Raw genomic sequence first — 25914 nt, forward strand, 5'->3', positions numbered from 1 at the left:
TTTCCTGTTTTCATAAATTACATTTACTCTGTGCTTAAAGATATAAATTTTCTTCTCTTTGCTAATGATCTAAACATTTTTAAACCTGTTTCCTCTTTTTCTGATCACTTAATCCTCCAAAACGATTTAAATCCTCTTTACTCTTGTTGTTTAAATAATTATCTAAATGTTAATTCTTCAAAATGTTTCCATATCCACTTCTCAAGGTGCGATAATGCTTGCAATTACACTTGCACAATCTATGACACCCCCTCAATTCATTTCCATAATTAAGGACCTTGAATCGTCACAATTGGGATAATTCAAATTCGCATAATTCGACATACTGCCCATTTTGAAAATGTAATTTACTAGGATTATTAACTTAATAAAGTTACCAGGAGGTAAATGGCTTAATTAGGAGGTAAATGAATGACGATTGAGATAAATAAAATTTGAACTGTTTTTTTTTTCAAACCTTAATAACTCTTAAACGACAAACTCTACAAGAAAAGTGAAGTAAAATCTTTTTTAAAAAGTTGTAGAATTTAATTCCATATTCAAAATGATAGCCCATTTAAAAAAATAAGTTGCTTAGCTCTGGGGACATACTGTATGTTGAAAAAAAAATTTGACTTCATATTCAGATTCTAAAGTAAAAATTATGTAAAGACCAGTCCTACTAAAAAAAAAAAAAAAAATGAATTCCAAAGAAAAGACATAAAAGGAGGGTAGTTTATAAATAATCACCAGGTACATTTTAATTCTATTTTGTGTTTATTATATTTTTCTGTGTTATAGCCTATTTTTGTAGGCCTTCTTAGCCTATTTTTGTAATAAACAAAATAATCTACAAATGGGATCATAATTGAATCGGCCCATGATGTGTAGTTTTTTCTGATGCCAGTGCCTAGTAAATAGTCCTATCTACCTAACCTAACTCCTCTGAGTTTGACTCTTTTTAATTGTTGCAGTGAGTTTGCCAGTCTTATGAGGGTTGTATTAACATAAAATTTACCATGTCTAGCGCCCCTCAAGTTATCCATTTCTTCTTTTGTCCGTTTGTTGTTTTTTCTTATTCCAAGAATAGGTCCAGGGCCTACATGTGGTCTTACTGTCCTCCTCTGGCCAGTGTGTCTGCTTTTTTTTTCTTATCCATAATTCCCATTTTATCAGGCTGTTGTTTCCCCAGGTTTTGGAAATTTTGGACGCATTCAGTGACTAGTTTTGATGTGATTTTTTTACACCGTAAAAATTTAATGGCTGCTTGGCTATCCGATCTTATGCAAATTGACGACCTTAAAATATGTCGAGAGTTTGGCAGATAACAATGAATTGATTTGAATTATGTTTCATGAAATAAATGTTTTTTGTACAAGTTTATTTTTTCTCTTTACATTTATACTGTTTGATAAACCATGGGGTTTTATTACTGCAAGGTTTAGGCGTTGACATGGTGCTCATCACTGTAAGATAAAGGTACTTGGTTCGAATCCAGTGGTCCTGTATTTATTTAGTACATGGTTTTGAAAAAGGCAGGTATTTTGGTTTTCACATAGCAGGGTAAAAGAAAAAAATCACATTTATATAGTAAATAATATGTGGTGTTTAGTGACCATTAGTTAATGATTGTTTGGAGATCGTGAGATGTGGTCTGGTGTGATGTAGATTTTAGAAAAACATTTTCTTTATCGTGCCAACGTTTCCATCTTTATTGAGATCATCTTCAGGGCTCAAAGCGAGTGCCCTCTCAATACGACAGACAAGAATGACACATCTACATGGAAAACAAATCTTTGAGTGCTGAAGATGATGTCAATAAAGCTCGAAACGTTGGCACGATAAAGAAAATGTTGTTTTAAAACCTACGTCACACCAGACGGCATCTCACGATCTCTGAATAATAATAAATAATTTTAGTTTATATGCGATGGAAAAATTTTCAATTAAGAGAAACAATATTGTTGTTTTATATAGATTTAACTGCTTTAGGCTTTGAATTGTGATCTTCAGAAAGACTTGCACACATGTCATGGGTGGTTCACTTTCTCTTTTAATCTCAATTTGAAAATAAGCTTTATTTGGGGTGTATAAATGATAATAATAAAACAAACTGTTATTGAGATAAAGTTTAATTAACATTCATTATTAATATACAAAATTTATTTTTGTATTGCAAACAATGAAAATTATTTAATAAAGGACAAAGAACAATAGATTAGAAATAATGTTCAAGAATGAGGAAAATAATAAAAATAATTGAATATAGTAAATATTACTTGTTTTTTTATATCGGTTTAACAGGTCAAAAATACATTTTTATTAAAAATATTTCTCTTTTTATAAAAAATAATTTGATTCTGATAATAAAAAAGTATAATATTATAAATTGGTCAATTTTCATTTAAATTGGTTTTGAAGTATTGGAAGGAAAGTTGCAATAAATCATTTTCAGTAGTAGGAGAAAACAAAACCCAGGATAAATAAAGAAAAAAACCATAACCAAGTAAACTAAAACGATAGTAAGCCGAAATAACTCCCATTTTGTCAAAATAACAAAGCAAAAATCAAGGATGTTCATAGGTAACGGTAACGCTTTGAGTTAGGCATTTTGATCCTAATCAATCATTAAATTCTAAAATGGGAGCTCAAGCTGATTTTCCAGTCCCACTCAGCTCCCTCGACGAAAGACCCCAAGTTTAATTTAAATGTTAGTTTCTCTTAGAGACCGAGTGGGAATAATGAAAAAAAGAGCTTTTAATGTCTAAATAATAACATGAGAGTGAAAATTATCATAATAAAGAGAGACGTATTTATCACAGGTATGGCCGAATAAAAAATTATCAGAGAAATTGTTGTTGGTCTAAAACCAAAGCCTAAATTATTATTTTTTAATGAAAGATGCGTCTCTTAGACAAAAATAATAGTAATTTAGTAAAGTATGTTTATAACACTTTAAGATCTAAGGATATTTATCCTTATAACTTGGCAGTATTTATTGTTAATTATTTTAAAACGATAATCGCTAAAAATTAAAATAAGACTACAATGTTTTACAAGCACTGTCTTGGCGAGTTTGGCACATTATTAAACAGTTAATTGCGTGTTAGTTTGATCATTCGATTTGTTCGCGTTTATTTGAAGCTCGCTTCACTGTCGGCATCTCCGAACCAATTAGAACTAGATGATTTTTCGTAGCGAGTCTGAGTGAGGCGCATCGCCTTTGTCCTCGCGGAACGGGAGGAACGCGGTGAGTGCTCCGGGCTCTCCCAGTGCCTCGATCTTACAGCCCAATGCTCAGTGAATTCAGAGGCCGAACGAGCCAGGGAAGGCTGCGACAGCGACCTGACCAGGCTTCGGTTGTCATCGTCATCCGAGTCGTAGTAGCGCCTCGGGTAGTAAGAGGACACGTCCGAAAAATTGTCTAGGATGTGCGCTCGCATGTCGACAGTGACCTCAGACATAGAACGGACGTCCATCTCTGACCTCATGCTGGATCTTGACGTCCTCCTCGACCTCAGTGGGTCGGTGACACTAGGCACTCCATGCCCGTCTGTCGTCAAAGTCCTCACCGATGAACCACCATCCGAATCGTATTCGTATAGGGTCGGTAAGGAGCTTCTCCTGCTTCTCGTATCCCAATCGGCCTTTCTCCTGTATTTATTGCTGCCTCCGGCTCCCCTTTGATCATACTGAGGCCTATCGGCAGGAGGAGCCAACACTCTAATGATAACGTCCCATTTTTGTGGCTCAAACAATTTTTCATATCTCTGATCCCTCCTGATCCTTTCATAATCCTCTCTCAGCGTGGCTTCAGTAAGCATTGTCCTAAGAGTGGACTCAGTAGTGATGATCTCCTTCCACTTTTTCCGGTCCTCTATTGTTAACGCAGAAGCGATACTCTCGACATCCGACCGGTCGTCTGTCGATTCATACTGTGGTGGTTCAAGCACTCTCACCATAACATCCCAGTTCTGTTTTGGCCTTTCTTGTACTGGTGTCTCCAAAACATGTCTGTAAATGTTCTCAGTTTCTATGTCTGTCCTCTGCGTATGGATGTTCTGAGTTCTATAAACACCATGAGGCCTGTAATCTGCTACAGAAGAGTTCTCTGAGTAACTATCCCAATCAGTCACCGAATCGTCTCGCTGTGAATCTGTAGAATAAAAAATGTAAATAAGAATTCTAAATATTAGAAAATGTGAAAAATGTAGCGTTTATACCTTCGGGGAGAGGATAGTTTTTGATAGTGACATCCCATTTAGGAGGAGGCTGCGCCTTCCTGAATTCGGTAATCTGCCTTTTGTGGCGCTCGATGTCCTCGATTGTCTTCTTTTCGGTAATGGTCCTTAAGAAAACATCGTCCACGACGTGAGATTTCAACTCGGGTCGCCTCGACACGATCAACGGCGGTTCGACTATTTCGACCGTCGTCTCTTCGTTGCCTTCTAGTCTTGAGTACATGGGAGTGACCGGAGGAGGAGGTGACATCTTCGCCCTTGCCTCGTAGTCGACGCGGTCTTCACGGCTGTACAATTCCTCAGTAACCGTCTTGTCGACGTGCTGCTGCTTCCTAACTGTAGAGTAAACAGGCGGAGGGGTTGGTATCTTCGACGCTGGCGGAGCGTGTATTTCGGGAATGTAAGAAAAGGTCGTTTTGATCGGTTTCGGCATAGACCTGCAAATAAATATAATGGTTATCAAATACATTTTCAAATCGTTGAAGGTGAGTTACCTTGCTTCTTCCAGAATCGTGGTTAGATTTCTTTCTGCCATCATCATACTCGCTTCGGACTCCGATGGGGGAGGTGTAGGGGTTGGCGGAGGGAGAGCGGCCTTTTTCACTCTGACTTGTACATCGAATTTAGGCTCTGGAGGAGGTCGTTTAGGAAGAGCGTGGCGCATCTCCGTCTCGATAGTGTGCCCAGTAGTCTCGGTGTAAAAACTGTCCTGCACGTAGCCTTTGTTTTCATAGGAGGCTCCAGAGCTCGAAGACCTTCTCAAAGATCTCGTGTCGACGTCCTCGACCTCAGAGTGCGCTGAACTGGGCGATTCGGAAGGATAATCGGACGGAAGCGTATCGCTGATGAGGGCCGCCTCGGAGCCGGAGCTGCTCCCGGTTTGGGCGTGTGCTCTCGGAATCTTGACGTTCTCGAACATGGAAATGTGGCCCAGACTGGAATCGGACAGTTTGGTGATCTCCGAGCCGGTTCCCGTCGACAGCGGATGCCTTCTGATTACCTGTACGCGCTTCCTTCTCAGCATATAGTAAGAACATCCGAGCCCCAGTAGGACGAGCGAGAGGAACAATATTCCGCAGATGATTAGAAGTATCTGGAAGCCGCGGAGTGGAGGAGCTAAGGGCAATGCAGGTGCCGGCAATTCCTGACTAAAATAATATACAAAAAGAGGTCAAGTATAATTTTCAAAAAATAATTTATTGCGATATTTACATGTATTCAGGCATTCCCGCAGGAGGTGGTGCGATCGGGGGTGGATATCGACATACGATCGTTATGACTTCATCGCCTTCCATCTCTAAAGCCGGGTGGAATCTCACCACGATGTTATTCGTAAACACTCGTTGGGGATCCTAAAACAATACCAGTTAAAGTTACCGTTCAAATGGAACCTTCTGCACCTGGAAATACCGCACTAACCTGAACTGTACCGCATCCTTTAAGAGGAAGGTCAATCTTTGCAGTCTTGTCGCCGCGCCCGCTGACCTGGCAGGCGCTCGCTCTGTCGAAGTCGGCATACGCTATTCCGTAAAACGGCTCGTCAAATTTAAGCTCGATCTGGAGCACAAAGAAATTGAAAACGGCATCCAAAATCATTACGGAATTTTTTAAATTTGATTTTTTTACATACTTGCATATATCCTGAGGCACAGTTGAGAGCCGCTTTTGTCCTGTTTAGGAATATTACAGGTGAGAGGTCGTCCAACTTAGTGACCTTGCCGTCCAAGACCGTGCTGTCAGGCAGCCCTTCGTTCTTGAACTCTATGCTGTTTGCCTGCGAAGCGTAATTGCTCTGCGCCAAAACGCACGGCGCGACGAGAAGCGCCACCACGAGTGGCAGCATCATCTGAAAAAAGGAAAATAATGAAGCACGGAATCAAAATCCTCAGTGAAGACAGGTTTGTCTGCTTCTAACGAATAACCGGAGTTGGTTGGTTAAGGATAGTTAGGGATGGTTGACCATCTCCAATTCTACCCACAGGGACACCTTCCTTGTGGGCCCAGGCAAAGTCCGACCATCAACCCTGGTGCCTGGGGGTAACCAATGATGGAGGCAATTTCCCCCCTTACCTTCCTATACCCTTCTTTTCATAATTTTCCTTACACCCTCTGCTTTGCCAGTCCTAAATTAACAGATTCATTGTACAAGTCTATCCTAGGACAACTCACGGTGGAGTGTGAAAGTGATTCGTTTTGACTTTGAGGGGCTAGACTTCATTTTCCAGAGATTGCTCCATTTTTTAGTTGTTGATATGTGATTTTGTACGTGAAGCTTGTGTAAAAGAGGGATAACTTTGTTAATATGGCGGTTTCATCTGCGTAAGTGGCGGTAAGTGCATTCTTATTTGTGGGTATATCAGAAGTAAAATCAGAACAAAAGCGGAGCGAGTATTGACCCTTATGGCACTACCCACAGGGACACCTTCCTTGTGGGCCCAGGCAAAGTCCGACCATCAACGCTGGTGCCTGGGGGTAACCAATGATGGAGGCAATTTCCCCTCTTACCTTCCTATACCCTTCCTTTCCTAATTTTCCTTTCTCTTCCTTACACCCTCTGCTTTATCAGTCCTAAATTAACAGGTTCATTGTACCAGTCTATCCTAGGACAAGACTCACGGTGGAGTGTAAAAGTGATTAGTTTTGACTTTGAGGGGCTAGACTTTATTTTCCAAAGATTGCTCCATTTTTTAGTTGCTGATGTGTGATTTTGTAACATAAGTGAAGTGTGTAGAAGAGGAATGACTTATTAATAAAGCGGTTTCATCTGCGTAAGTGGCGGTATATGCACTCTCATTTGTGGGTATATCAGAAGTAAAATCCGAACAAAAGCGGAGCGAGTATTGACCCTTGTGGCACCACCCACAGGGTCACCTTCCTTGTGGGCCCAGGCAAAGTCCGACCATCAACCCTGGTGCCTGGGGGTAACCAATGAAGGAGGCAAAATTCCTTATCCTTCTTTACTCCTTTCCTTTTCCCTCCCCCTCCCCCACTGCTTTGGCAGAGGCTTCCTGGGTTACTGGTCCCGCACCTCTCAGGCGACGGGTGCATCAGTAGGGAGTTCGTATGATCTCCCGGGTGGGCAATCAGTCCCAACTTAAAAATAATACTGAACCACGGGAGTAGAGTATCCAAGCGGCTCTACTAATTGAGGTTGGACTCGTGGTGGTCGTGGTTTGTAAACAAATTGTACCTTAGCTGGAAGGTACCGGCCAACCGGAGCTGGAGAGTGCCTTCTCTATCTCTCCGGGGGTGGTGAAAGGCATGGCTAAACGGCTGTGCTGGAAACCACAAAACTGTCTTTTTTAAGGCACATGCATGGATGTGTTCTTTTTAGGGCACTTCTGCACTTGGTTAGTGTTGCACCACCTCGCTAGCCAAGGGATGTGACAAGTCCCCTCGGGGATAAGTCCGAACGTTGAAGATCCTCATAGGTCTCAACACCCATGAGTAATGATGGGAACATCTGACCATCCCCAAATCCAAAAATCCTGCGTAAATATAGGCTTCTAAATTGCACTGTGAAATTGAAGAATTATTTTTGAAACCTGAGTGATTCTTTGGACCCTAGTTTAATTCGATAATGAGGATCTGATAAAAATGAGAATATCAGCCTGTCATTTTAACGGTTCAGATTGATTTTGTTATTGTAACGATTCGTTAATGGTCAGGTTTACTCGATCGATAATTTCCAAATCGTGGAAAAATTTCATCATTTGCTATCATTATCTTAATGTACATCAGTGACAGCTTGTAAGTTTGCACAACCAATCATCCGTCTAGTTAGGAGGTCAAAGCTTTTCTCAAGTGCAAATGTGAACTGCTTGTATAATTAGAATTTTTTAAGCATTCGACCTTATTGAAGTACATAGTGACTTGTGAATAATGGACTTCTCATTTATCCGAAATCCGACTACCGTTTATTCGGTCATTCGGACTTCAATTTACGAGTGCGTCAGGCCTCGGAAAAGTGTGGTAAAGCATTCGGTAATTGGTGGGAATTATGGACGACCGTTGTTCGCCGAGGATGAGAAATAATAATTTCGATGGCAAGGAGGAATCCAGATTACACCTCTAGGCTGGCTCATTCTACCTGTTCCTCTAACTTCTTCATCCGCCGCTCAAGCACGACTGACCCAATTCGTTTGCCCGCTATGACCTTTCACAAAAAAATTAGTAAGAAATCTCTTTTCGCTGGATATCTGTACAACAGAGATTCGATAATTCGTTTACGTTTGGAAACTGTTTTTCTGATTTTAAAAAACGGCTTTTTTTTTCAAATTGCAGTTGATGCTACCCTCTTCTACTTATATGCCTAGGGTAAATCGACAATTGGCCATTAAAACACTTTGTAATTGTATAACACAATTTTAATGGCCAAATTATATTAGTTTTTAAATTTTTTCCTATTTTAACATGAGTACTAGGTACATGAATATTTCCTCATATAATTAAAAGTAGTTATATAGTTCCTGTTTTTAAAAGTTGCAATAAAAGTAATATTTATAATTATAGACAAATTTGTATAACAACTTGCTGTAGGAAATTTTTTTGAAAGTATCATATTAAATTCTTTAAACCCAATTTTTAAAAATTTTATTATTCCAAATCAACCATTTTCAATCTTAAAGATCTACATTAACAAACGTACTTTTCAAGAATCTATTTCTAATTACGAGTTGATTGTATTTCCACTGCCTTTTCAAAGGGTTTTGACAGTGTTGATCATACGATAAAAATTTCGGTTTTTTTAAGGCACAGAATACCTAAAAACGTGCCAATCGAGAGAATACACATCGTTTTTCGGCCCAACGCAATACTTTCTCCTCCTTCAAAGGGAAAAACTGAAAAAATTACTTGATTTAAAAGTTTCAATACTGTAATTTTAAAAAGGAACATATCTTTCATATATTTCGAAAATGTTTTTCCGTCATAGCCTGCAATGTAAATGTTTTTAGTCACCGACATTAACGTATATAGAAAAATTTATTGCAACATAGAAATTATCACATCAAGAGATCAAAATGAGAAGATTAGAGGCAGAAATCAGGAAAGCACCAGAAGGACATGTCTAATCACGAAAAAAATCATGGTCTCCAATGTAATTTTTTAGCACAAAACATAAATGAACAAAAAAAAAAAACCGTCACGGCAGAAAGGAGTGAGAGGTAGATTTTTCTTTCGCGGAATCCATCCAGCAGTGCTAAAAAATTTGCTACTTTAAAAATTAAAGAATAATTTGAAAACCATGGGTATATATTATTATCATTTATTTTATACAAAAAAATTTAAAAAATAACAAAATAATCAATTGTTTTTGTTTTTGTCAATTGACTTCTAGACCACTGGAAATAATGAAAATAAAATAATGGTGAACTAGTTAACTATCTAATTTTAAATTTTATTTAAACTAATTAATTAATTATTTTTTCGCGTTACTTTACTATTACATTTTTGTAAAAAATGGGTGATTTACGGAAAAAGACATGTGGTGGCCACGCCATATTTACCAATAATATACGCAATTTCTTAATTTGATCTTTTAAACGAAAGAAATTATGTTTGAAAGTACCGTATTTGGGAAAAAATCCCGATTAAAATTGGGATTTTTCCAAATTATGACAATATTTAAAATACTGCTTGGATTTGGGCCAAACCGGACTTAAAAGTTACAGGAAGAACCCAGTTTAAAATCCAAAATCCAATAGTCAAGGCGGGGCTAGGAGGGAGTGAAGTTAAACCGAGCTGTTGAGAAAAAGTAGAAATGGCAAAAACTTTGATTGAATTTTTGACTTTCATCGCCTATAACTCTGCGACCCCGAGTCAATTTGGATGAATAACAATCCCAACCATCCTTACAGGATTCTTTACCACCCTGCCAAATTTGATTGCAACACGTTCAAAAATGCGACCGCTTGAGAGCGCTAGATTTTTGAAAGAAATTTAGTAAAATTAAACATCAACTTACAAGTTTATTGATAGGAAATCGAGTGATCGAAATATCGAACCGGGGGAAAACAAAGCCAATGCGTGACCAGTTAAAAGGAAAATGATTTCTTGATGATGATGATGAATTGCCTCCCCCATTCCCCTTTTACATCCCCTTAGATCCACTACTGAAACCTAATACTTATATTGTGTACATTTGTAATTGGGAAACCGTAAATAAATAAATGAGTCGGTTTGGGCAGGGTAAAATGGACATTTTCCAGAAAAGCATAAAACCATTCTCAAGATAAACAATTATAATGTCAGGAAAAAAACAACATATTTTGTAAGAACTCGTGCAAACGTGTGTTATGTGGGTTCCTGGCGACCTTTTTCTCCGTTTTGTTGAGACCCGTTTCGTGCTGCATCCTGCTAGGAACGGACGGCCGGACACTTTTCGGGACGTCCCCGGGCATCGACACGCCGTCGGCCGTATAAAAACAAAGCATGACATTTTGTTCCGGCGCACGATCCGAAATGTTTCACTCTCCCTTGTGTATATGTTGTACCGTAACACGTAGAAACGGGACCGAACACGGGGGAGATCCGTTCTTTGGGTCACGGCGCGCGTACGTCAGCGTTGGGACGCGCTCGCGTGTTACGGGGTGACGGATCTCACATAGCGGCCAGTTTTAACGTCTATCCCCTCTGAGCTCATTGCCCGATATAAATCGGTGTGTATCAATTACCATACATCAAGTGGTAGAGAAGAGGCTGTTCTTCTATTTGTGATCTTCGCCGGAGCACTTGCGTATAACCATCGTTATTAACCCGGCCTCACGCAATAGGAAGCGACCATCGAAGCGTACAGTGTTGAGGACTCTCAGACTACGTTGACGGAGTCCCTCGAATATGTGAGAAGTGGCGGATGAGAATGGATAGTGGTCGGTTGTGCCTACTCGAAGTATGCAAACTTTACCAAAGGCAGTCTCCTCTTGGGGGTGGTTAGCAATTCCGCTTTAAACAAAACCGCGGTCGGAGCGGATCCGGAAGTTTCTACGCCCAATACTTCGGGAGATAGAGTGCCCTTCTCTATCTAGGGAGTGCGCGGGAAACCAGGCTGATATATTTCGGCCTAGATAGCCCTTTGCGCGCGGTATACGGTTCTATGCTCAATGCGGACCCAACCACTCGGAATGGACAAGCGGGGAGCGAGATTCGTCTCGGCCCCTCGCGGCTGGGACAGCTTCTACACCAACGCTGCGGCTGTACCACCCGTCAGTCGTATGCAGAGGTGTGTCAGCTCTCATCTTAGCAATCAAAACGTCCGATAAGGCCTAACTGGCCAGGTGAAGACGTTAAAGATCCTCATTGCTCTTTTCAGAACGACTGAGTATGCGGGAACCTCATACATCAAGTGGACCTTGATCCTAAGCAGAATCACGTTTGGAACTCGCAAGATCATTTGACGCCGTACAATAATAGCTACACATAGACATCGTTTGGCCTTCACGATCAATTAACGTTCAATCGAGTTGAAATGTCACTAATGGACCTGGTTTAAGGGAAGAAATATCAGATCAAGAAGGTACAATCTTTTTGAATACAGTACTCAGGTACTAGGGGTATCCGTGTGGGATCAATACCTTTCAAGAGCAGCATACAAGTTGGGTACAACGTTTTCCTGACATCATTAATATAGACCGGAATGCACTGCGGGAAAAGTAAACGGCACAGATGGTCGCTATAACAAGTTCACTAGGAAGAAACGATATTCGAGTTTGTTTGAGAGAAAGAGACGATAGTTGTTTCTTCCGGTTACATATCAATCAGGCAGGTAGTATCTGTAGTGACCTGGTGATCATGGTGGCGTTGAAAGCTTGGAGAGTAAAGAGATACTTTGCAGATCCCATTTAAGTCAATCGTCATGGCGAGCAATACAGAGATTTGGTCTAAGTACAGAAAACAAAGAGTACACTATTGCAAAGCGTATCAAAACGTTTTTCCAACTGATATTTCTAGATTCAAAATCGTTGAAGCGGCTTATCTTGATATTTTAAAAACGAAACCAAACATATCATTGAGTGGGACGATCAAATTCACAAACTTCAACTATATAAAAATTGGAGCAATACATCATATTGACATATGGGCAGGTTATTCAGCGGTACTGACTCGAACCACAAACGCCAATGAGACCTTTCAGTCACTTAAAAGACAACTTTTGCAAACCTCATCCATCAATGGTTTTCCTCGAGGTTATGAGTGTCCACTACTATTCTAGCTCAGTTGGTATTTCACTCATGTACGATATTTTTCTTATGCTTAAAAATCTTTTTTGGATAAAATGCAATACTCTGCCAAATTTACCTATTCGACTTTTATCCTTCTGCGCCCAGTTTAAATTTATTTAAGAGAGCTTTTTCTCAGAGGAGGGTCCTCAACAACTCTGCGCCCAATTTACATCCGCCCCATGAAATTTAGAAATGTATTCAATTTAATTTGAACGGAAAATTGAAATATACATTAGTGCCTTGGAACTCGAGCATCAACATCACCGCTTGAAGATAGTTGGGAATAGCAAGGAGGAAAAGAGGCTCCTCGTGGATCGCAGGGCCCGAACGATCCGACTTTTGAGCCTTTCAGAGAACTAATTAGAAAAGAAGATCGAAAGTGAGGAAACAATGTGATCTTACTCATTAGACACAAGCAATCGAAAATCTCCATGCAAGATTTGAAAGGTAAGAAATTAAACTAATGAATTAGAAAATGCCTCAGGATCTTAAGAAGTTTCTTGATTTGCAGCAACAAAGAATTATGAAGGGGATCAAGGGCGGCAAATATATTTTAAGAATGTCTAGCAATTATTGACATTTATTTATCGAGTAACCAGCCAATCATATTCCAAAACCAGCCGAGGAGAAATGGGACAAACTGGACGAAGTACTCTGATCGGAAATGCCCACATCTGGAAAATGAGCAAACACAGCCAGGTTTGGTTGTGACGTACTGGATAAGAGAATTTCCAAAATCTGTAAATGCAAAGATAAAAGTTCAACAACAAAGGAATTCTGAACACACCATCTGTAGGAAATGCTTTACGCCTTAACGCTCCCGTTCGTAATCCGCACCTGTCATTCCCTGTTATTCGAACCTTGAGCAGGACGTCTTGTCCAGATTAAATCACCGACTTTGTCGCATATCCCGGAAATTCTCGAATGATGAGTGGCATCGGCATTTCACCATATTAATATAACTAATTAATGCTGATTAAATTTAGAAATGATAGTAATAAAATACGTATAATCGACGTGCAGAAAATAAACCAGGGGTGTTCTCAGGTTACAAGCGATTCAAATGTTACTGTGATTCCTATGATTTATTTTTTCATTTGTTGGTTCCTATCTTACCAATCTTTTCCCAATGGCCTTACCTCCTCCTTCCCATTAAAATCTGAGGTGCCCCAAGGCTCTAGCATCTCTCCTATCCTTTTTTTTTTATTTGTATTAACGACCTGCCCGACTCTATCCAGTCCTGTAACCACCTATACGCTGATGACTCCCAAATATACATATATCGATCAAAACATTAAAAAACACAAAACTAAGATAATCGGTTGATGATAGGGTATAAATAATTAAAATAAAATATAGGTTACCCAATCGTAGTGACTTGAAAGTAGACGTGGCTTAGTGAGTAAATGGTAGATTGGGCGTGGCTAACCTGGTCAAAATAAAGGCTGGGTGTGGCTTAACTGATTGAATTATTTGTAGTTAACTTTTTTTCTTATCGGTTAAAATCTTGCTTTGTTTGGTGTTCCTTCCTGGATTTCTTTGCTATCTCTTGTATATTTGATATGCTTTATCACGCTGCCTCCTTTTGCTCCTTCAAATCCCACCTGTACAATTTTATTAACTATATTAACAACATGAATCACCATTCAAATCCAGACTTAAATCTGATAAATTCACGATATTATTAGGGTTTTTAGTGCTGGAGAAGCACTCCGTTTAGTTCCAATTTGTCGGATCGTCATGGTGGATTAGGAGATATCACCCGCCTTTCTGGCCGACTCCAATTGAATAATTACACAAACAACGGTTATGTGGGGGGTTATTTTGACAGGCTAGTTACGTTTAGAAAATAGAGTAGGGCTTTAATTTTTAAAACACGGATAATAAAACAAATGTTCTCAAATTCTAGCTTGACTATTTTATTAACATCGTGGAAACGGAGGATTAAACGATGTGCTGGGCCGAAATGGCCAAAACAGGCGATTTTCGATCTGTCGACTCTGATCGGGAAAAGTTGCAAAATATTCTGGAACGACTCCTCAGCGGTTAACTGTATCCTGGCGGCAATCTACATGCGGATTCCAGGCGATTCCCGGCCATCCTTCCTATTCTAATGACCTCCGTGACAGGTCTAAATCATTCCCGATACCAATTACACCTCTTCCTCCGACCTCCGAGACGTTTCTTATCTGGTTTCCGATCCGCTGATTTACGACGCCGAGATTGTCTTTTTGATGTGCTTCTTCATTTCCTCCACGCGAATACGATTATCCTTTAAAAAGGGAAAAATGAAGGACGGAGCTTACTTATTCTCGGCTTCTGTCCATCCGTACCGATTGAAACTGTGGATAAGATGTCATTTTTGTAAGGGGCAGTTTTTGTTTATTTTCGATTCTTCTATCACGCCTAACTTTCAATACGCGTATATAAAGCAAAATAAAAGATATGCGAATTACCTAGAATAATTTGGAGGAGTGGTTGGCAGCAACGGTTTAGGCGTTGACACGGCGCTCATCACTGTAAGGGAAAGGTCCCGGGTTCGAATCCAGCGGCCCCCCCCCATTCGAATCCGACATGCTTTTTGTCACAAACACCGGCACCCTGAGGGTTTATATGACCTCTGCTGTTGCGAACCCTCGTAAAAAACATATAAAAAATCGCAAAAAATAAATTTGAGGCGTTATCCGGACAGAAAACAGTACGATAATGATACGCATAAAATTATTATGTACAGTGGAAGGATGTCGAAATTTATAAACCAATTTAATTGTTTAATTAATTTCATAAATATCACCCAAATACTGAAGATGGCGAAATGCCGAAACGCATCTGAACCGACAAAAATCAGCGAGGATAGGCAGGCAATATGATACCTATCAAACAATAAATTAAAAATCAGTTGTAATTGTGTGTAAAAATATTTAAAAAAATATGAGAAAAACTGGTTTTTGGTGTATTTTCTGCAAGACGAATTTAGGGCGTGGAGGAAAGGAACGGGTTCCTCATCTCGCCTGTAAATTATTGCAGGACGGTCCTTAGGAATGAAAGGCTCATTGAACGACAATAAAAACCATTAACGCCTCGTTTAAAAATTGGTAATGTCTTGTCACGGAACTGACCGCTACGATTCCATTAACGGTCACAGTCCGAGAAATCGGAATGACAAACAAACAGGTAAAACGCTGGTTTTTCGATTCGCGCCGGGACCCCGACGTCCGCTTTATTGTCGGAGTGAAAACAGCGACAATGGGCGGACCAGTCGCTTTGACGCCCTAATCGTATCGGCCGACAGACACGGAAAACGCAGGGAGACGCAACGACTTTTCCTCCTGTTATGTCATCCTCGCCGACCAGATAAAAGAGTGGCGTAAAGCAGAAAATAAGGCAATTTGTGTGCTTAAATAATCCACAATGTAAGCCAATATAGATTACGTTTAAGGATTCGCCGAAAGAAAAGCATTGATATTGTATTCATTACCATCATTAGGACCGCAAGGTCTAAAAAGAAATAAAGTTTGCAAAAATACTTGAATTACCATCAATGAAACAAGAAGAAAAACACACTAGTAATTGGCCGAAAACTCCAATATTGACTTCCTATTCCGAGTGTTTTTCTTATCATCCCGGTATTTCTTGAGTAGAAACAGAATCTGGAAAGTGTTAAAATAATTCATCCTTCCTGCACAATATTCGTTTCTTTGAGCCATTTTGTGATTAACCCAAAGCCGCTTAAAAGCCCTCTTTTAAAGCAGATTTTTTTTCCTTACGAAAACATCAATACTGACTTGCTATTCCGGGTATTTTTTTTTATCTTCCCGGTATTTCTTGAGTAGAAGCAGAATCTGGAAGGTGTAATAGTATTCACCCTTTCTGCATCATATTCGTTTCTTTTAGCCATTTTGTGATTATCCCAAAGCCATATTAAAAAAAGCCTCCTTTTAAAGCAGATTTTTTTTTACGAAAACACCCATACTGACTTGCATTTCCGGGTCTTTTTCTTATGTTTTTCGGTATTTCTTGACTAGAAGCAGAAACTCGAAGGTGTAAGAATAATTCATCCTTCCTGCACCATATTCGTTTTTTTTAAAAATCATTTTGGGATAATCCCAAAGCCGCTTAAAAGTATCCTTTTAAAGCAGATTTTTTTTATTACGAAAATATCAATACTGACTTGCTATTCCGGTATTTTTTTTTATCTTCCCGGTATTTCTTGAGTAGAAGCAAACTCTCGAAGGTGTAAGAATAATTGATCCTTCCTGCACCATATTTGTTTGTTTTTTAAAATCATTTTGTGATGACGCCAAAGGCGCGTAAAATCCCACTTTTAAAGCAGATTTTTTTTCTCACGAAAACACCAATATTGACTTTCAATTCCGGGTATTTTTCTTATCTTTCCAGTATTTCTTGAGTAGAAGCAGAATCTCGAAGGTGAAAGAATAATTGATCCTTCCTGCACCATATTCGTTTTTTTAAAGTCATTTTAATGATCCGAAAGCCGCTTAAAAGCCTCCTTTTAAAACAAATATTTTTTTACGAAAACTCCAGACTTCCTATTCCGAGTATTTTTCTTATCTTTCTGTTATTTTTGAGTAGAAGCAAACTCTCGAGGGTGTAAGAATAATTGATCCTTCCTGCTCCATATTCGTTTTTTAAAAATCATTTTGTGATGATGCCGAAGCCGCGTAAAATCCCCCTTTTAAAGCAGATTTTTTTTCTCATGAAAACACCAACATTGAATTTCAATTCCGGGTATTTTTCTTATCTCCCCGGTATTTCTTGAGTAGAAGCAAAATCTCGAAGGAGTAAGAATAATTTATCCTTCCTGCATCATATTCGTTTATTTAAAATCATTTTGTGATTATGCCAAAGCCGCGTAAAATCCCACCTTTTAAAGCAGATTTTTTTTCTCACGAAAACACCAATATTGACTTTCAATTCCGTGTATTTTTCTTATCTTTCCAGTATTTCTTGAGTAGAAGCAGAATCTCTAAGGTGTAAGAATAATTGATCCTTCCTGCACCATATTCGTTTTTTTAAAAATCATATTGTGATGATCCCAAAGCCGCTTAAAAGCCTTCTTTTAAAGCAAATATTTTTCTTATAAAAACACCAATATTGACTTTCAATTCTGGGTATTTTGCTTATCATCCCGGTATTTCTTGAGTAAAAGCAGAATCTCGAAAATGTAAGAATAATTAATTCTTCCTGCACAATATTCGTTTCCTTTAGTCATTTTATGATTATCCCAAAACCGCTTAAAAGCCCTCTTTTAAAGCAGATTTTTTTTTACGAAAACACCAACACTGACTTGCTATTCCGGGTATTTTTTCCCAACTTCCTGGTATTTCTTGAGTAGAAGCAGAATCTGGAATGTGTAATAATAATTGGTCCTTCCTGCACAATATTGGTTCACTTTTTTAATAATAAATTGTCCTTTTTTTTCTATACCTCATCAAAAGTACTAGTTCTAATAAGCGAAATCGTAGCTATCAGTAACGTATCGATACCTTTTCCTCATCTATTGCGCAATTACTGGACTTATGGACTATTGACTTGTATTTAATTGTTTAAAGAGTCACTGTCAATTGTTACGTCTTGAAAAATGCCGAGATAGAGTTATGACGGTTTTCCTCCGTCGAAATGAGTTTTGGGTGTGGGACGAAGGGACGACAAACCGCATAGTTTACGGTCCTGTGAGGCCACCTACGCCCAATCTGAGCGATATATTCACCGGAGGAGGGGCCGTGCGGTTTTGAAACTGCACCTCGTATGAATCAGGACGGATGAGGTCATGCCGTTCGGGCCGGAGGGGAGTGGATTTCAAACACGGCTTTGCTTACAATCCGTTTCGACATCTGTCTCTTTAATAATAACGCCGGGCCAATGGACCTTTCACTTTCCATGACCGGAAACGATGAAGCGGTGACATCACCGAATTCGATCGAATCGCCAACACAATCAGATATCATCGTTGTCTTGGGAGACGTGCATGAACAACAGTAGCAAACGAGGAAGAACCGAATGTGAGAGGTACATCGACGTCCATGGGGTAGACTGACTACAGGATTCTCTCGGTCCAGTCTTGTGTCTGCAGCAAACAAGGGCGGATCCAGGTTGATCATCAGGAAGGGGGGGTAAAAAATTTCAATTTTTTTAAGGCACAGAAGACCTAAAAACGTATCAATCCAGAGAAAAATCTACACATCGTTTAGCAATACTTTCTCCTCCTTCAAAGAGACAAACTAAAAATAACTTGATTTAAAAGTTTCAATATTTTAATTTTAAAAAGGAACATATATTTCTCATATTTCCCAAATGTTTTTCCGTCATAGCCTGCAATATAAATGTTTTTAGTCACCAACATAAACGAATATAGAAAATTAATCACCACATCGACAAATCGAATAAGAAGATTAGAGGCAGAAATCAGAAATCAGGAAAGCAGCAGCAGGACATGTCTAATCTCGAAAAAAATCATGGTTTCCAATATAATTTTTTAGCACAAAACATAAATGAACAAAAAAAATTCCTCATGGCAGTAAGGAGTGTGAGGTAGATTTCTTTCTTTTGCGGAATCAACCCGCGGTGCTAAAAATTGGCTTATAGAATAATTTGAAAACCATGGGTATATATTACTATTATTTATTTTATACAAAAAAACTTGAAAAATAACAAAATAATCAATTGTTTTTGTCAATTATCTTATTAACATCTGGCGTTAAATTAAATTAGATGCGGGCCATTTTTTCCTAGACCACTGGAAATAATGAAAATAAAATAATGGCTAACTAGTTAACTATCTAATTTTAAATTTTATTTAAGGTAATTAATTAATTATTTTTTCACGTTACTTTACTGTTACATTTTTGTAAAAAATGGGAGATTTACGGAAAAAGACATGTGGTGACCACGCCATATTTATCAATAATATACGCAATTTCTTAATTTGATCTTTTAAACGAGAGAAATTAGGTTTGAAAGTTCCGTATTTGGGAAAAAAATCCCGATTAAAAATGGGATTTTTCCAAATTATGACAATATTTAAAATACTGCTTGGATTTGAGCCAAACCGGACGTAAAAGTTACACGAAGAACCCAATTTAAAATCCAAAATCCAATAGCGAGGGAGTGAAGTTAAACAACCCGAGCTGTTGAGAAAACGTAAAAATGGCAAAAATTTTGATTGAATTTTTGACTTTCATCGCCTATAACTCCTTCAAAGGGAAAAACTAAAAAAATAACTTGATTTAAAAGTTTCAATACTTTCATTTTAAAAACGAACATATTTTTCATATATTTCCAAAATGTTTTTCAGTCATAGCCTGCAATGTAAGTTTTTAATCACCGACATAAACGAACATAGAAAATTAATCACCACATCGACAGATCGAATAAGAAGATTAGAAGCAGAAATCAGAAAAGCACCAGAAGGACATGTCCAATCACGTAAAAATCATGGTCTGCAATGTAATTTTTTAGCCCAAAACATAAACGAACAAAAAAAAAAACCGTCACGGCAGAAAGGAGTGAGAGGTAGATTTTTTTTCTTTCGCGGAATAAATCCAGCAGTGCTAAAAATTTGCTACTTTAAAAATTAAAGAATAATTTGAAAACCATGGGTATTAATTATTATTTATTTTATGCAAAACGTAACATCATAAACATATTGCAATATGAAAATAATTAATCAATCGTTTTTGTTTCTTATTAATAGCTGGCGTTAAATTAAATTAGATTCGGGCCATTTTTTCCTAGACCACTGAAAGTAATGTAAATAAAATAATGGTTAACTAGTTAATTACCTAATTTGAAATTTTATTTAAGTTAGTTAATTAATTATTTTTCGCGTTACTTCACCATTACATTTTTTGTAACAATGAGGGATTTACGGAAAAAGAGATGTGGTGGCCACGCCATTTTTTTTTAATTTACACAATTTTAAGGACTTTTGCTTTGTACCGTGATTTCTCTGTTAAATGTAAAAGAAATCTTGGCATATTTGTAACAAAAAATTAGGAAAAGCCTGCGGTTTCGTTTTAATAAAAAAATTAATTAATTTGATCTTTTAAACTAAATAAATTAGGTTCGAAAGTACCGTATTTGAGAAAAAAATCCTGATTAAAAATGGGATTTTTTCAAATTATGATCTTATTGAAAATACTGCTTGGATTTGAGCCAAACCGAGCTTAAAAGTTACAGGAAGAATTCAGCCTAAAATTGGTACCAAAAATGTGAAAATCCAATAATGAGGGGCGAAGCTAGGAGAGAGTGAATTTGAACGGCAAAAATTGCGAAAATTTCAATGAATTTTTGACTTTCATCGCCTATAACTCTGCGACTACGAGTCGATTTGGCTGAAAAACAATCCCAACCGTCCGTACAGGATTCTTTACCTCCCTGCCAAATTTCATTGCAATGCGATCAAAAATGCGGCCACTAGAAAGCGCTAGATTTTTGAAAGAAATCTACCTAAACTTAAACATCAACTTACGAGTTTCTTGATGTCAAATCGAGTGGTCGAAGTATCGAACCGGGGGAAAACAAAGCCAAAGCGTGACCAGTTAAAAGGAAACTGACTTAATTTAGGGAAGGTTTATGAAAGGTAACAGATCAAAGTTTTATAATTCTGAAATATAAGCCTATTCGCTTAAAACATCTTCACTTGGCTCCAGGTAGGGGGGTGCATTCTCCCTTTACACCCCCTTTGGATCCGCCACTTTCAGCCAAGCCAAAAAGCAAATAGGAAGCGGAAATTGTTAGTTTTCAATAAATTTCTACTTTTATTACAACTGGTGGCCCCTTCACTCTCGCTTTTTGAGAAACGGGTCTCACACCGGTCCGACGTGAAATGAAGCAATGAAATGGGAACCGAGCCGATTTTCTAATCGTTAATTAACACCGCAATTTACCACATTCACGTTTCTAACGATTCAATCGACTGACTGGTGGTCATTGCTCCGAAAGTTTAAAATTTCACTCGGTCGTTTGCAATAAACCTGCACTCCGGTCGGTCGTGTTATCTCTTGATCAAAACGTTTTACAGCAGTTGTCAAGTTGTTGAAAGGGGTGTCGTAAAACCGAATAAAAATGAATCATGGTCTAAATTTCACAAAAAACAGAAGGAATGGTTTGACAAACCTATTTATTAACAGTATTTTGATGTAGTAAAATACTCTGTTACGGAGCGCAGGTGCGGGGTTTTAAGTCCCATAAAGAATTAGAAAAAGTACAACTTTGCTTTTTTTAAGTTATTTGCTGTACCATCTAATACACCGAATTATATTTTTCGGCTTTTGGGAAAAGGACGAGCACCGATATTTCAGTTTTCATTAGGACCACCTCGAATACGTGTGTTAAAAAAATATATTGGTACCGACAATGGAAAGAACTGGAAAGGAAATTTGGAGAGTCCCTGACGCAAATTCTGGCGAGTACGGAATCTACTCAAGAAAATAAAACGTTTTATGTTAAGACGTCTTACGAACAGGAACAACTAATAAAAGCACAAGCAATATCACATGGATTATATAAACAACTTAATCAGACGTAAGGGCAAAGCTCATACATATATGACAATAAAATTGTTTATTCTTTATCAGAAAAATTTTCCGAATGAGAGGAGAGCTCCAGAATGGCAAACTCACAGAAATAAAATTCTATGTGTAATTTGGGTTAGCCGGAAGACCATTAGCACTTCGTAGCTAAATGTAGAGTTGGAGGAGTTTGAAAGTGCTAGTAACATTTAAAATGATAAGGAATGGAACCGACTGTTTAAATATCTGGTGAATGCGTTAAAATGCAGGAAATTTCCCGTAGCAGAATTTAACTATATATAACTAACAAGAAGAACAATTTCCCTCACCCATAATATCTTATATTGAATTTCAATTAATTAATCTTTATGTAAGGTATTAGTTGAAATGAAAAAGTAAGTATCAGGAGCGGGATTCGAACCCACGACCTGCTCAATACGCCGCTGCTCTACCACTTGAGCTATCGTGACTTCGATCTACTCGGACACCAACTCGCCATCTCAACCTACAACCTTTCGAATTTTCCTTCCTTTTGGCCATTTTTCAAATTCGTGTAATCAAGATTCGATTCTCGGCGATAAACGAAATGGCGACGCAAATATAATGGATTTAATAAGTAAAACGAAGTATAATATTTTTATGTAAGATTTTGTTAGAAACGAAAAAGTTAGTGTCGTTAGTGTCACGACCGGGATTCGAACCCACGACCTGCTCAATACGCCGCTGCTCTACCACTTGAGCTATCCTGACTTCGATTTACTCGATACCAACTCGCCATCTCAACCAATTCGATTACAATCTTTCGAATTTTCCCTCCTTTTTGCCATTTTTCAAATTCGCGTCATCAAGATTCGATTCTCGGTGATAAATGAAATGGCGACGCAAATATACTGGATTTAATAAGTAAAACGAAGTATAATATTTTTATGTAAGATTTTGTTAGAAACGAAAAAGTTAGTGTCACGAGCGGGATTCGAACCCACGACCTTCGCCTCAATACACCGCTGCTCTAACCACTTGAGCTATCGCGACTTGGTGTCAGAGTGGATCGTAGTCAGAGCAGCGGCGTATTGAGCCGAAGGTCGTGGGTTCGAATCCCGCTCGTGACACTAATTTTTTCATCTTAACCAATACCTTACATAAAGATTAATTAATTGAAAGAAGTCACTTGGTCAATCGGACCACGAAATATAATGGACTTATATCTAATGATATAATTTGTTATTGCTTTTATTATATTTCATGTTCATGTCATTGTTACTAGGTTATTATTCGTATGTTGTTAGTAGATTGAAAAAATGTAAATCCACTTTTTACATATTATTTATTTGATAACACTCCTATTTGATTATTTATTTGTTTTTAGAGAATTGCTAAGAAAATTAAAACATAAAGATAAATTATTATTGTTAATTTATTTATTTCCATTAAATAATTTATTGTATATGTTGAAATTGGAAAATGAAGTAGAAGTACTGATTGTACATAGTATATATCATTATAATATCTATCCTTTTCTTCTGTTTTTATTTACTTTATACATACAATTATTTGATTTAAAAAAAGCTACCAAACTTGGCAGACGGACCATGTCCATTGCCTTTTGTAAATTTAAATTAAAAATGTATAAAGTTCAATAAATTTACTTCTTTATTATTATTGATAATTTGGAGATCGTGAGATGCGGTCTGGGGAGAAGTAGATTTTAGAAAAACGTTTTCTTTATTGTGCCAACGTTTCGATCTTTATTGAGATCATCTTCAGGGCCTGGGATTTATAAACATTGTTTAAATTATACAAATACGTGTAAGATGTGAAAAAAAATTGAATTTATACAATGCTAGAATTTTAAATTCAATCAAATTATTTGTACTCACTCACACTGTTTGTTTTCTGTGTTTATTATTATTTATTAAATCCATTATATTTAGTCTATGACCAAATTACTTCTTTCAATTAATTAATGTTTTTATGTAAGGTTTTGGTTTGAATTTCGAAAGGATGTAGGTTGAGGTGGGGAGTTGGTGTCCGAGTGGATCGAAGTCACGATAGCTCAAGTGGTAGAGCAGCGGCGTATGAGCCGAAGGTCATGGGTTCGAATCCCACTCATGACACTGACTTTTTTATCTCAACTATTACCTTTTATAAAGATTAATTAATTGAAAGTAATTATTATTTATTATTATTATTAGTAGTTTGGTTAATCGTTAATCATTACCATTTATTTATAAAAGATGTTCACCATGTTTTAATTCATTTGATTAAACAAGAATCTTCTCAAAAAATATGTTACTGCAGAATTCAAAAATATGAACTGAAGATGAAAGATCAGAATGCATAAATAAGGAGGTGCTCTAAAATTTGAAAGCGGAAGTACAACTAGCCAAACCTACTAAAGACGTCATGCAAAATGAAAAAAAATACTTACAGGCATAATGCTATTCTCTGAGATCACTGCATGCCTGAAACAAACAAAATAGATCATTAACATTTAATAGTAGGCTGGTGAGGAGGTTTGGTCAAATTGCTTCTTTTTTTTCTACCAGTGCATATTTCCATGTATTCGTTATTAAAGTGAATTGGCCTCGGGATCCCCAACCTCCTCTGTGTCGTAAGAGTTGGACCTAATGAGAAAGTCGGATCATTAGTAACAATTTGTCCGTTTCAATTGGCCGGCGGAGAGCTAAGGGCTGAGGGTGGGCGAAGGATTCGTGACGGACCCATCGCACCGTCATCAAGACCTCCGTGGGAACCGAATAGATTAATATGAAAGAAAACGGTTGCATTTTCCACGCCTGGGGTTCGCCATCCGCAAAGCTGGCTACCGATCGGGGGCAGGAACAAAAACGGTCGTTTAAAAACCCTTCCGTTTCAAAAGGTCTAAATAAAAACCCGAGGAAGAAAGAAGTGTCTACCACCTACTTAAAACCAAAATAATACAAAATAGATAAACAGTACAAAGTTTAGCTTATTACTTTAAACCATAAATGCCTCGGGATTTAGCAATAAAGAATACGGAATACAAGCGATTTTCAAAATTTATTGGTTGATATAAAAAACCCAAAATTTGTTCCATACGTAATGTAAAACCAAACCGTCTGAACGATACATCAGATTTAAACAGGACACAGCGACTTATGTGCTATTCAAGCTGGCGTCCCACAAGGGAGCATTATTGGACTTCTACTTTCACTAAACCAACACCGCAGCCTGAGGCTTATAAAATCATGGCCGTGCCTCGAAACCTGATCCAGCACATACATTGATGCATGAGCATAAATGCAGAGTGGATCAACTTCACACCTAGACGGATTTTGGCATAATGTAAAAACAGCTGTCGTAATCGAACTTACCTCCGGACCAAACGACTTGATGACTGAACTTAACTACCAAACAAATATCAGTACTTATCACTCTCTATTAGACGCGAACTACCACTACACTTATTGACCAGCAACAGTAGCTCTATTACTAAAGAGTATCTCTTTTCTTCCTGTTCGCACAACGTGATTACAGGCATTAAATTTTATATTTTCGTTATTTATTACTTATGTACATTTCAAACAATTCCCCCAAATAAAATTATTACTAAATTAATTACAATAATGAGAAATACCACCGTGACATTACAAAAGGATGATATAATTTTATTTTGGACGAGTGTTATCAACCTCTAGGAGTCGATTTTCTAATTACCAAACCCAAAGGTTTCAATAGAAAGGTATCACAAAAATGGTTGAATTTTTTCTACCTATAAAACTTCATCCTACAACAAGAAGTCAATATTCTCTCCAGACAACAAAAGCTAGATATACGAAATTCCATCAAACGTTTTTCATAGTGATAGAGCAAAAGCCTGAACGGGAGAGTGAGAGCAAGTGGTAGTGATAGAGAGGGATAGATATTAGATAGATAGAGAGTGAGTGAGATAGAGACAGAGAT

General features: G+C 37.8%; 1 protein-coding gene across 1 annotated transcript in view; it reads right to left on the reverse strand.

Annotated features, from left to right (window-relative positions):
* Positions 1 to 2101: 2101 nt before the first annotated feature.
* Positions 2102 to 25914, reverse strand: part of LOC106667600 — a 50093-nt gene continuing 26280 nt past the window's right edge. The window contains exons 2-8 of the mRNA XM_014395648.2: positions 24401 to 24434; positions 5851 to 6066; positions 5640 to 5777; positions 5433 to 5572; positions 4715 to 5368; positions 4203 to 4657; positions 2102 to 4135 (exon numbers count right to left, since the gene is read on the reverse strand). Coding sequence (XP_014251134.1) covers positions 3114 to 4135; positions 4203 to 4657; positions 4715 to 5368; positions 5433 to 5572; positions 5640 to 5777; positions 5851 to 6066; positions 24401 to 24406 — 2631 coding nt within the window. The 5' untranslated portion in view covers positions 24407 to 24434 and the 3' untranslated portion in view covers positions 2102 to 3113. The remainder of the gene's footprint in view (positions 4136 to 4202; positions 4658 to 4714; positions 5369 to 5432; positions 5573 to 5639; positions 5778 to 5850; positions 6067 to 24400; positions 24435 to 25914) is intronic.

This window comes from Cimex lectularius, unplaced genomic scaffold (assembly GCF_000648675.2).
Source record: "Cimex lectularius strain Harlan isolate CLEC.00 unplaced genomic scaffold, Clec_2.1 scaffold202, whole genome shotgun sequence".
Lineage (NCBI taxonomy): Eukaryota > Metazoa > Arthropoda > Insecta > Hemiptera > Cimicidae > Cimex > Cimex lectularius.